The sequence below is a fragment of the Leucoraja erinacea genome, chromosome 9, assembly GCF_028641065.1.
Source record: "Leucoraja erinacea ecotype New England chromosome 9, Leri_hhj_1, whole genome shotgun sequence".
In the NCBI taxonomy this organism is placed as follows: Eukaryota; Metazoa; Chordata; class Chondrichthyes; order Rajiformes; family Rajidae; genus Leucoraja; species Leucoraja erinaceus.
This window is the reverse complement of record NC_073385.1, coordinates 41,207,771-41,219,719: the sequence shown is the minus strand read 5'-3', so window position 1 is coordinate 41,219,719 and position 11,949 is coordinate 41,207,771. Positions and strand designations below refer to the sequence as shown.

At 39.9% G+C, this 11,949-nt stretch overlaps 1 protein-coding gene across 8 annotated transcripts in view; it reads right to left on the bottom strand.

The window, feature by feature from the left end:
- Positions 1-4,527: 4,527 nt before the first annotated feature.
- Positions 4,528-11,949, bottom strand: part of LOC129700290 (centrosomal protein of 170 kDa protein B-like) — a 74,725-nt gene continuing 67,303 nt past the window's right edge. For all 8 annotated transcript variants that reach the window (XM_055640644.1, XM_055640638.1, XM_055640641.1 and 5 more), the window contains 4 exons: positions 10,894-10,982; positions 9,777-9,870; positions 8,203-8,254; positions 4,528-7,906 (listed from right to left, as the gene is read on the bottom strand). In XM_055640644.1, coding sequence (XP_055496619.1) covers positions 7,617-7,906; positions 8,203-8,254; positions 9,777-9,870; positions 10,894-10,982 — 525 coding nt within the window. In that variant the 3' untranslated portion in view covers positions 4,528-7,616. The remainder of the gene's footprint in view (positions 7,907-8,202; positions 8,255-9,776; positions 9,871-10,893; positions 10,983-11,949) is intronic.

The window sequence follows — 11,949 nt, the reverse complement described above, 5'->3', positions numbered from 1 at the left end:
AAGGGGCTGAACGGCCTAATTGTGTTCCTATGACATGAACATTATTATTGCCTAGTGAAGGCAAGAGTATAGACATTGGGCGAGGAGAGAATCAGGCTAGTATGTGTTTAGTTCCACGGGCAGTAATCGCAGTTGATACTCAAGTATGAATTGTGAAACAATGTCATATTGAAATGATTAAAAGCAACATCAGTTTAAAATCCTGGGAGGGAAATTGTCTGAAAACGATTGTAACATAGGCAGTAAATTCACAGGCATCGCCTGGATGCTTTAAACCACAGGATTAATTAGAAGGCCCTGAGGGAAGGTTATATGATTACAATTGTTGGAAGAGTACATCCCAGTGGGAGTCCAATAATTAAACTCATCCACAAATACTGATGGTGCAGTTAATTTCAATGGTGAGACTCAGCATATTAGTAAATTCAGAGGAATTTAATTAATTAAAAGATAGTCTGAATTCTTTAGGAAACAGGATACCAAAATTATATTCATTTAATTTTATTTTTAGAACTATATAAAAAGGTTGGTAAGAGCACTTAAATTCACTTGACGGTCTGAAGAAGGGCTCTGACCCGAAATGTCACCTATCCATGTTCTCCAGAGATGCTGCTTGACTTAATCCTGCATTTTGTGTCTTTCTTTGGTAAACCAGCATCTGCAGTTCCTTGTTTCTACTTCTATACTTAAATTCACGATACATTTGATACCAAATCCCTTTTATCTTACCCTTTATAATAGTGCATGATAATTATGAAAATGAAAATTAATTAAATAAAGAATTCAGTTGCACAAAATCAGAAACTTTATAGTAAGAAAATTGTATACAAAACAAAAATACTTTCAATTCAGTTTTGGAAAATATAAAAGTAACATACGAACTTACCAGTATAGAATAGCTGGATTGTTATTCTGTTTGCTGAACATTGACTGCTCACTTCTGAATAACCTGTTGCTGTGACGTGAAGGAAACCTTTAGTCAAACATCTGCTAAGTTTCTGTTAGTTCCCCTTTAAGTTTCAGTAACATATTACAAGCTTTGCTCTTCTTTTTTGGTCATTTGGTTTTGGGCTGCATCATTATAACCAACTGCCACTTCACTTTCATTTGCACGTGATTTGAGTCTTAAAAAGCTCCCCGAAATGGCAGAGTTGGCCAGTCAGTTTAGCGATAATGGGGTGGGCCATAAATGCTGACCTTGCCAGTAACACTCATATCTTGAAAATGAAATAAAAAATTAAAATAACTGTCAGAAATTGCATTCACAGACTCGCCGACTAACTAGTGTGGCATCCTCATAACACATGCCAAAGCATCTTGGTGCCTTGCAATTCATTTTCAGTAACTAACTACACCGGTTGCCTTAGGACATTTAATTTAATTTATTATAGTCATGAGTACCGCGGAATAGTGAAAAGCTTTTTTGTTGATTGCTTTACAGTTAGCAAAGAAACTATAAATGATTACAATTAAGCAAGTTGTCCACAGTGTGGCAGATTTTGTGTAAGAAATTCTGCTGTTGAAGTAAAGGTTTAAAACTGTGGAGCAATTGTAATGAATGATAGCAGATCTCCTTCTGGGACCAGCTCACAAAGATTCATCTGGCTTCAGCACAATCTTATCTTGACAAGTGCATTATTAAACCAATTATTATATAGTCAGGGACTTAACCATGCATAAGTCTTCCCCAATACAACATCTGACGAGGAATCAAACTTGAATCTCAAATTGTGTAAATCTATACATTTGCTTATACCTGTAATAAATTTTCAATTTGGTCATGTTATTACTGAAAATATCACCTGAAATGTTGTACAATACAAGTAAAATAAAAGTCGAAAGCATTTGATGTGCATCTATTCTAGCAAACGAATATACTTTCAGTGTGAAATAAAACTAAAATGGTCAGCTTTCTATAAATAAGATTTAAAATAACAGCGATCATCCCGATATTCAATGTCATTACCATTACGGAACCCCCCTCCCCCCCACACACAATCAATATCCTGGGGATTCCACTGACCAAAAACTGAAGCAGCCATGTACACAATTAACAAGAGCAGTCAGATGCTAGGAATCCCGTGGTGAGAAATTTACGTCCTCACTCTGTCCACCATCTACAAGGCTCAAGTCAGGAGAATGATGGCAAACTCTCCACTTGCCTGGGTGAGTGCAGCTGCAACAATGATGAAGAAGCTCAACACCACACCGGACAGTACAGTACGGGAATTGACGGCAATGAAGACACTGTTTTTTACCCAAAAATAAGGCACGAAAATTTACCTGCGTCTTGGAGGCCGAAGATTAGGTTGTTAGCCAAGAAAGATAGACTTGGCTATCCCTCAGTACAGCAACATCAAGAATGATGCTGCTGTACGGAGGGATAGCCCAGTCTATCACTCATTGCTGGCAGCTGATGGGAAGCGGCTGTAAAAGGGCAACGCCGCTGGGGGGCAAAGAGTTCCTTTCACAGTGTGTGGGGAGTCTGGCCCTGCTCAGCTCGGCCTGGGCTGCACAAATTGGCTGGGCCGCCAGGGTTAAAGGTACGGGGAGGGCAGGAGTGTTGAGAAGAAGGGGGTCAGGGATCATGCCAGAAACTCACTCACCGCTGCCGCGGCGCTCTGGGCGCGGAGCCACCGCATTGTGGCCGGGGAGTGAAGCAGCTCGGGTGGCTATGAGCGGCCGCCGGGACCGGACAGCAGAACCGGCCGTCACCTCAGCGCCTTCAGCTGGTCCGCTCACCTCTGGCAGTGCTCTCCGTCTGAACACCTCTCTCCAGCCGCTCGCCGGCCTCGCTCATCTCAGCCGCTTCCCGCAAATCCTTAAATTCCGACTGCCCCCGGGAGCAGGACATGGCCTCACTTGCTGCGCTGGGTGACACTGCATGGCATTCACTGCCCGGTCCGTGTCTTTCAATGTAAATTTCCATGAGGACATGCTTTGGAGATGTGTGGCGGTTGTCGGTCAAATGAGAATAACAGAGAGAATAAGAATGCTGGGATGGCAGGATATTCATATGAAGAAAGACTGGATAGACTCGGCTTGTACTCGCTAGAATTTAGAAGATTGAGGGGGGATCTTATAGAAACTTACAAAATTCTTAAGGGGTTGGACAGGCTAGATGCAGGAAGATTATTCCCGCTGTTGGGGAAGTCCAGAACAAGGGGTCACAGTTTAAGGATAAGGGGGAAGTCATTTAGGACCGAGATGAGGAAAACATTTTTCACACAGATAGTGGTGAATCTGTGGAATTCTCTGCCACAGAAGGTAGTTGAGGCCAGTTCATTGGCTATATTTAAGAGGGGGTTAGATGTGGCCCTTGTGGCTAGAGAGATCAGTGGGTATGGAGAGAAGGCAGGTACAGGATACTGAGTTGGATGATCAGCCATGATCATATTGAATGGCGGTGCAGGCTCGTAGGGCCGACTGGCCTACTCCTGCACCTATTTTCTATGTTTCTATGAATGCCGCTGCCTTGAAAGCAGACGCGCACAAAAGCAGTTGGTGTTAGTTTTGAAATTCTCGTTATCCCTATTTTTGACCTGGCTCGGAGACCGGACAGTGAGGGGACCAGCTCAAGAGCAAAGATCATAGAGCGGAGCGTGTCAGCGGGCGGTGGATAACAGGACAGCGGGAGGTGGAGTTTACTCATGTGTCAGCGCGAGTAACTTCAATTGGTCCCTTGAACTAGTATTGTCATTCAATATGATCACAACTGATTCAACTTGTCCCGGTGTGCTCCCGTTTTTCCCACCACCTCTCCACCTGCCGTCATGCTCTACCGGCCCACCCATTCAGTCATTCAGAATGGAGGAGATCTGGAAGCCTTGGGCCAATTGAATTGTTACTTTCATTATTTTTATTTTTTATTTTTTTGAGCGTGAGAAATCCTGTCCTGCCAGCCTTTTTTCAAAATATAGCAACTCAAAATTAGGGTGCATCTTCGACGCAGGTGCGTCTTCATTGCCGGGAAATACAATAATTGATTTGTAGATGGGTTTAAGAAGAAGTGAAAGAAGAAGAATTTAACTTGGGAACAACACCGAAAACAATGCTGGAGGTAGAAAGTCTTGCCACATTTATAAGGCATTATTTTACTTGAAAAGCAATAATCTGTAGAGCTGAGGTGTGATTTTTGGTTGGATTCTGGAAACTATTTCTCCAACAGTTCTGCTCAAGATTTCAGGATCTGCAGTCTCATGTCCATGTACATTTTTACGACTATTTAATGCCCCAGGATACTCGCCACCAGACTTAAGAAGTGAGAAACTCAAGGCATTTTAAAAATCCTTTAGTTCAAATTTCTTCCCTCGTCTGACCCAAACGAACCTATGAAAAAGGTACTATTATATTTGAAGAGTGAAAATAAATGTAAAGCAGCCAACATCTCAGTTTACCACAAACTAGTGTGATAACATGAGATGACACGACTCTCTTTTAATTGTAATTACCGAATGTATCATCTTGCAGCCTGCTCAGTTTAACATTACATTGGTAACATGGACTTTCAAAGCACAAACATTTCACTGCTATGAAGAATGGTTTATTGTCATTTGATTCTACGGAAAAATTAAATAGAAATTTAATGTTATACTAGCATGTGCAAAACAATTTAAAAATCAAATGCTTTCATCTCAACAAAATTTACACATGATATTCATTATAAGGCAACAAAATAAATTACATCGTTGAAACTGGCCAAAAATGGAAGAAAGCCAAGTATGTTCAGCTTTGTACAATTGTGCAAAAAGTGATATACAAAACAAAATCAAAGCTGGAGCGTGTACAGAAATACAACATTTCAAGATTGGCATGATCCAGTTTGAAATCAAATGCGGCATGATTGGCATTTCTCATTTAAATAGAATTTGTTGCAAGTAAAATAATAAATGTGCCACTGAAGAGACAATACAGGATCAGCAGGCTAGCAACAAGTGCTTAAGACACTTCAGCACAGGGCATTACTTATGAACAGTGTACAACAATATTGAAGGAATTACATTTTTTTTCTGCACTTATGAAAATTTAGTGTAAGCATACTACAATCTGATTTTTAAACTAACTAATCATTTTGGATATCAGTTTCTGATTCAGAATCTTCCAAACTGTTTGGCAAAATTGTTTTCAGTCAACTATTAAAATAGCAAAGTCCTCGTGAAATGTAAATTATGAACGTACAGGAGACACTATTAAAGCAACATACAATAAACATGTTCAAATACTGCTGCACCAAACTTGCAATGCTGCTGTTAATTTAACTCACAGTGAAAGGAGATGATAATATATTGTTTCCATAAAGTCAGTGTATTTACTGAGAGCAACAAGTCAAATCTGGACCAAGCTGAGGGGCCACAATATGTACTTTTAAAAAAAAAACGGTAGTATCTAACCGTCTGCTGCATGTACATTAAAAAGGGACTGAGATTTGGACAATATAACTTCACTTTTCTGTTACCATTTAAATTTATAATCTAACTGTTATGTGGAAGACAAGTAGAAGACAACTCCATCCAAAAAAAAAAATACTTCTTGTCTTCAAATTCTCACACCTCACAGATGCCTACAGTGCACACGAGATTAAAGGCAGATGTAGAATAAAAGCTGCACTGGGGTGAAGTGCAGAAACATTCACATCATAGCAGTGCTGCCCACATGAAAGATTAGTCACTGATAATTCTTGGCTGGCATGCCACCAAAATAACTTGCATCTACCCTCAAAAAACAGCCTTTTGTTCTTTGTGGTGAGGAGTCAAACCTATGCTGAAACAAAACAATACATATGCAGCATACAGGCATGAATCGACACACACACACACACATAATCCACATATGCCATATTTATGATCATGCATTATGTTGTGGACTACAAGTGGCCTGACACTCTCATCTGTTTACTTATTATGTTTCAGGAGACGATAATATGAAGGTGCATAATCATTGCAAGAACTGATCCATGGCCTTGTGGAAGTATTATTAAACCAACTGATGTAAGAGAGTGAATTTAAAGAAAATACAGGCGAGATGCTAAGATCTTTGGCTCTAACTCTGTCATAGGTTGGGTGGATCGCCTATCATGACGACAAACTTTATAAGAACCAAGCCACCTAAATAACTTGTCACAGTTACCAGTACAGGCATTTACAATATAATTTATCATTCCAATTATCACAGAACATTGCTGCTATTGTTTACACATTTTGGTAATTTTGGTAGAATTTTTAGTGTCTTTACCGTGCAAAAATTCAATGCATGTTTCAGTTCTGTTGAGGATATCATAGAAAACAAATTATTGAGTATTGTTTGGTTAGAGCTACAGAACTTGTGCATTAAATTTCTGAAGCTTGTAAGTACAAATGTTTCTGCCCATAAAGAAGGAAATATTTTCTCATTATTAAAAAGAAACTTTTCCAAAATTAAGGTTACTTTTTGTTCTTTGCGAATTCTGATTTTACAATTTTAAACCATCATGCATGTTATCCCAAGTTCAAATATCGCTTGGACAAATTCTTCCCTTTGAAATAATTCTGTGATCATTGGCATGATAAATCAATGCAGGTTAAACTATGCACAAAGGCAAGCTGCCAGTTAATCTACGATATTGGAGTTAGCTATTTCTATGGCAACTTCATGGAATAATTTGTGCACGCCCAGCTGAAAGAGGATAGTGTGAGGGGCAAAGGCAAGCATGTTAAGTGGAGGACAGCTTGAATGAAAACACCTCTTAAAACACACACACACACAACTGAAAATAGTTCCAAGTGCAGCATTTTGCAAGATACACCTTGATATTTCAAAGTATGGGATAAATGTTTGTGCATTACTGTTTCTAGTTGGAAAGTCCCAACTTTGCTCTCACAGAATTTACTGGCTGAGCAGGTTGTGTTAATCTTAAGTGGTTACAATTCAAATTGTCTGGAAGGTTCACAATTGTATTATTGACGTGATTTGTATAGATTTCCTCCATCAAAATTAAAGCCTGTTCAACATCAGAATAGGATTTGAAAACCTTATGTATTCATGCACAGTACCAAGGTGACCAAAGAATACCACAAGCTTGATCGGAATATAACTAATCAACTATTACATATGTTTATAATCAAATAAAGATTAGTTTAGAGGAAAATGATTGATTGCTCTCCCTCTCAAAACATTGAACTAATATTGCAAACACCACTATGTTAAATATCGGTCCTGTCTATATCATAACATGATATAAAAAAACAAAGAACAATGAATGTAACAACTTGTTAAACATGAAGCTATTGTTCAATCATTAAGTTGGTGCTGAACTTCTCATGCATGACGGAAATTGTGGAACCAGTGCTCTTCAGTGCATGGCAGTTACATATTATTCAATGGCACGATTTAGCCCCAAACTCAAGTGTTTTCAGTGTCAGTCAGTTTCCTTTTGCACTAACGCCAGATGTACATTGCCACAGTGTAACGCAACCTAGCTACGTATTTTTTTGCTAATTTACATTTTTTCAAAAAGCTTTTTTTTGTGCAATATGTCAGTCACAACGTTATTCTATACATTTTTTTTCCACAATCACACTCACATAGCAACAATGACAATGCACACTGGCACAATAATGGCCAAAACAAAACATGCTCTTTCAAAGCATTGTGATGGTATCTTCCATATTTGGCTCAACAATGGTATATTGAGTATTACACTCAGAATCAGAGTCAATGCTGTCAGCATCAGAAGACATTTGGGATAGTTTAGGGCCCTGATGGGCATATGCCATTAGCATCCGAGTTGTTGATTTTGGCAAATCGTTTGGGGAGATCATTGTATTACCAGTCCTTTCTTTTATCTTCATTGATGAAGCAGAAGTTGGTGACATCTGATTAGTAGTCAAGGCATCCAGAGATCCATCAGGGTCGATGATTGTATTGATCACTGTAAAATATGAGACGTTAGTTGATCTACCCCTTTTGCAAAATAAGGGAAAAGACAATATTTGAACTACCATTCTTATAAACATCTTTTCATGTATGACAGTTGGTAAAGATCAGTCATACTGTGTGGAAACAGGCCCTTTGGCTCAACTTGCCCACTCCGACCAACATGCTTCCTGCATTTGGCCCATATCCCTTTAAACCCATCCTGTCCATGTACCTGTCTAAATGTTTCTTAAACATTGCGATTATCAAACACTCAATTGCATAAAAAGAGCTTCAATTAATTTTACTAACCATCCAATTGCTTTTGAACTCTTCTCAAGTCTTTAAAAATTGAAGATATTTCCTATAATAGAAAAATAATAAGTCTTTTAAAATCAGAAGATTTTTAGTTAATACTAGACCAAGGGCGACCTGTTGGGTCCCGTCCTCAATGCGCGGTTGCGGGGGGCGGGGGCTGAGGCGTCACACACACTTACCACCCCCCACCACCACACACACACACACTAACCACCCATCCCACACACACACTAACCCCCCCTTGATATTATATTATTATTAATTCGCTCCTATTCCCCCATTCCCCTCCCTATCCACTCACGCATAGCCCCCAACAGCGCAGGCACAGCTAGAGAGAGGGCAAAGAGAGGGGGGGGGGGGGGGGGGAACGAGAGAGAGAGAGAGAGAGGAGAGCAGAGAGAGAGAGGGAGAGAGAGAGAGAGGGATGGAGAGAGGAGGGGGTAGGGAGAGGGACAGAGACAGAGCGAGGTCATAGTGAGGAGAGGTGAGAGAGGGAGGCGCAGAGAGAGGGAGAGCAGAGAGAGATAGAGAGAGGCGAGAAATAGAGACAAACAGAGAGAGGGGGCAGAGAGAGAGGGGGCAGAGAGAGAGGAGGGGCGGCAGAGAGAGAGGGGGAGAGAGAGAGAGGGGGCAGGAGAGAGAGGGGGCAGAGAGAGAGGGGGGAGAGAGAGAGAGGAGAGAGAGAGAGAGAGGGAGGCAGAGAGAGCAGAGGCAGGGGACAGAGAGAGAGAGAGGGCAGAGAGAGAGAGAGGGGAGAGAGGGAGACAGAGAGAGAGGCAGAGAGAGAGAGCGACAGGCAGAGAGAGAGAGAGAGAGAGGGGGAAGGTGAGGACAGCAGAGAGAGAGAGAGAGGGCAGACAGAGAGCGAGAGCAGACAGAGAGAGAGGGCTCGGTGTCAACCCGAGGACGCGAACCCGAGCGAGGATGTGGGAGGGCGTGGACCACGAGCGAGGATGTGGGCAGGCTTCATGCCGAGGACTCCGATTGAGGCGGCAGGCGGGCGCCGACCAGAGGACCGCGAGTTCGACCGCCGCAGTCTCCAGTCCAGGGCCCGACTTCATCTCCAGGCTCGTCCTTTCTGTCATCGGCAGCATCTTATCACAATTTATCACTGATATTTTGCAGATTTTAATTAATATCTATCCTTCAGCATTTAACATTAAGAGATGCTTGATAGATCACTGATCAAAACCTCAAGCAGTATTGGATTTTACAATACAGAATTGTTTGAACTCGGCCTAGGAGGAGTGTTAGGCGAACAAATTAAACATTGGTTGGATAACGTTAGTCGGGAAAGGATATATTTCAGCAGAGATAGCATCTTGACGCTCACTGCATAGGCTCAAATTTGAATTCTGAAGATTTAGGTCATTTATCAAAAGGTGGACAGCTCCTTGGGAATAACGGTAGAGTGTTTTCTAAGGTGTAGCAAATAGCAGACAGGAAATGTAAGAGAATAATAGCGATACCATAAATTGAAGTTGGAACCCAGGAAATGAGGAGGCTAGCACTGACAGGAAGCAAGAGTATAGACCAGGTACAAGTGATGTGGAAAACAGAACGATTACCTTATTTGATGTTTTGAGAATTGGCACTTCATCTTCAGAGTTTATTTTGGCCTCAATTTCTTCCCAGTTTCTATCTTTATTTTGAAACAGAATTCTAAAACAGAACAGATGACTTTTACAAAACAAATATGACGCATCGTCTCCATTGCACCATATTTTAGGATATGCTAGCACTATATATTTTCTCATCCAAAAATCCTATTGAAATTTACATGCAAAGAAATGTATCCAAGTTGTCCCTGGTGGGATTAAAATAGAGCCTCAGACAAGATGTGTTTTTCTTCCAACTACTGCAATGGCAAAACAAACTGTACTGGTTTACCTCTTCACTATCATCCATTTCACACTACTATTGAAGTCAAATTTTATATTTCAGGAAAGAGGAAAGGAGAATGTAGAAACAAGGAACTGCAGATGCTTGTATAAAAAAAAACATTTAAGTGCTGGAGTAACTCAGCGAGTTAGGCAGCATCTCTGGAGAACACGGATAGGTGACGTTTCGTGTCGGGGCCTGAAGAAGGGTCGTGATCTGAAACATCACCTATGTTCTCCAGAGATGTTGCTTGACCCACTGAGTTACTCTAGCACTGTGTCTTTATAAGAGAAAAATAAAATATTAGTCAACCTCCACATAGTCAATCGGACGGAAAATGCAGTTGAGGAAAGGCTAAATTCCCCATGGAAATTCCTCCGTGGAAATGACAGAGATTTGAAATGTATCAATTTTCTAAGTATCAAAAAAAAGGTTTAGAATTGCATTAATGGGGATTGATGGCACCACATCTGTTAATAGGTGCTTTACTCATCGAACTACCTTGACAAACGTGGATTGTTTTTTACAATATATAAGTTTTAGGAACTATCACATTATAGCCTTATCAGCAACTATGAAATTAATTGATGGACCACATCTTTCAGAAATCTCCTTCACAGTATCCCATAATAACTTATATGTACGGAAACAGACAGAGTAACAAATGTTTCATTTGATCTAATCTCAAAGCCTCTATGCATCATCTCAATATGCAATAGTTTTGACTTTCATTACCTGATTAAAACAAATATTTTAATAACCATTTCACAGATAATACACCCAAAAAGCCACTGATTTACTCACTTGATTTTTGCTGCTGTCTGTTCCATATTTTCACGTATATACTGTGACAACTGGGAAACTGAGTTCCACATCAGATTATCCAGTATGACCTAAAATATGACATATGTTCATAATGTGTTTTTGAACTGAAAGAAAATATTCAATAACATTCACAGAAAGAGAAAATGTTGCAGTTATCATGAATGATAAATTAGTTTTGGCTTGGGGTAGATTTTATGTACTTGAATAGTACCTTCTAATATGTCTGCTACATCTTATATAATACCTAACCAAGGTGGTACAAATACTGATTTAATTGCAAATGAAAGGCCATGCCTATAACTGAATGTGCAAAGGACAGCTGAAAAGAAAGGCAAAGCAAAGACATATTTTTGACGATGACCAAAACTCTCACAAAGCTCTAGAAATCTATTGCGAGAACTTGAAAGTTGAGTTAATCAATTTTGATGGTGGAAGGTGCAAAGGCAGAAGTGAATTACGAACAGCAAATTTGGGATTTTCTTTTTAAACAAACAAATTCCAAAATTTGTTGCCAGCTTCACGTAGTTTTGTCATAATTACAACAACAAAAATCTGGGTTATTAACACTAAGTATGTTAAATATTTTATAAAGTCCATAACTCCTTTTGGTGTGGTTTGGAGGAATTCTGGTGAATAGGTCAAATTATTGTGTACAGTTGGCATGGTGCCAAATTACAGAAATAGTTTGAGATCCTCTGTGCAGCATAATGTACGTCAAAATCTTTGCAGAAGCCAGATTATTGAAGAATAATGTATTTTACAATGCAAAGACCAGAACAAATACTTTTTTGTGATTTTTACTTTTATAATAGCAAACATTCAATGAGCATGTGCTTATAGGTGGGACCAAGAATGGATTTATCTTGGAACTCAGAAGAGCATGAATTATGCAATTAATTTCAGGAGGCCAATGCAACTAGGGCACTTCCTCAGACAATTTATACACACATCCTCACTCCTCAGATTGGTGGAAAGTGTAAGTTGTTATTTGAGCAGTAACTTCATAAAGTCTTTAAAATTGCTCTGCCTGTCAAA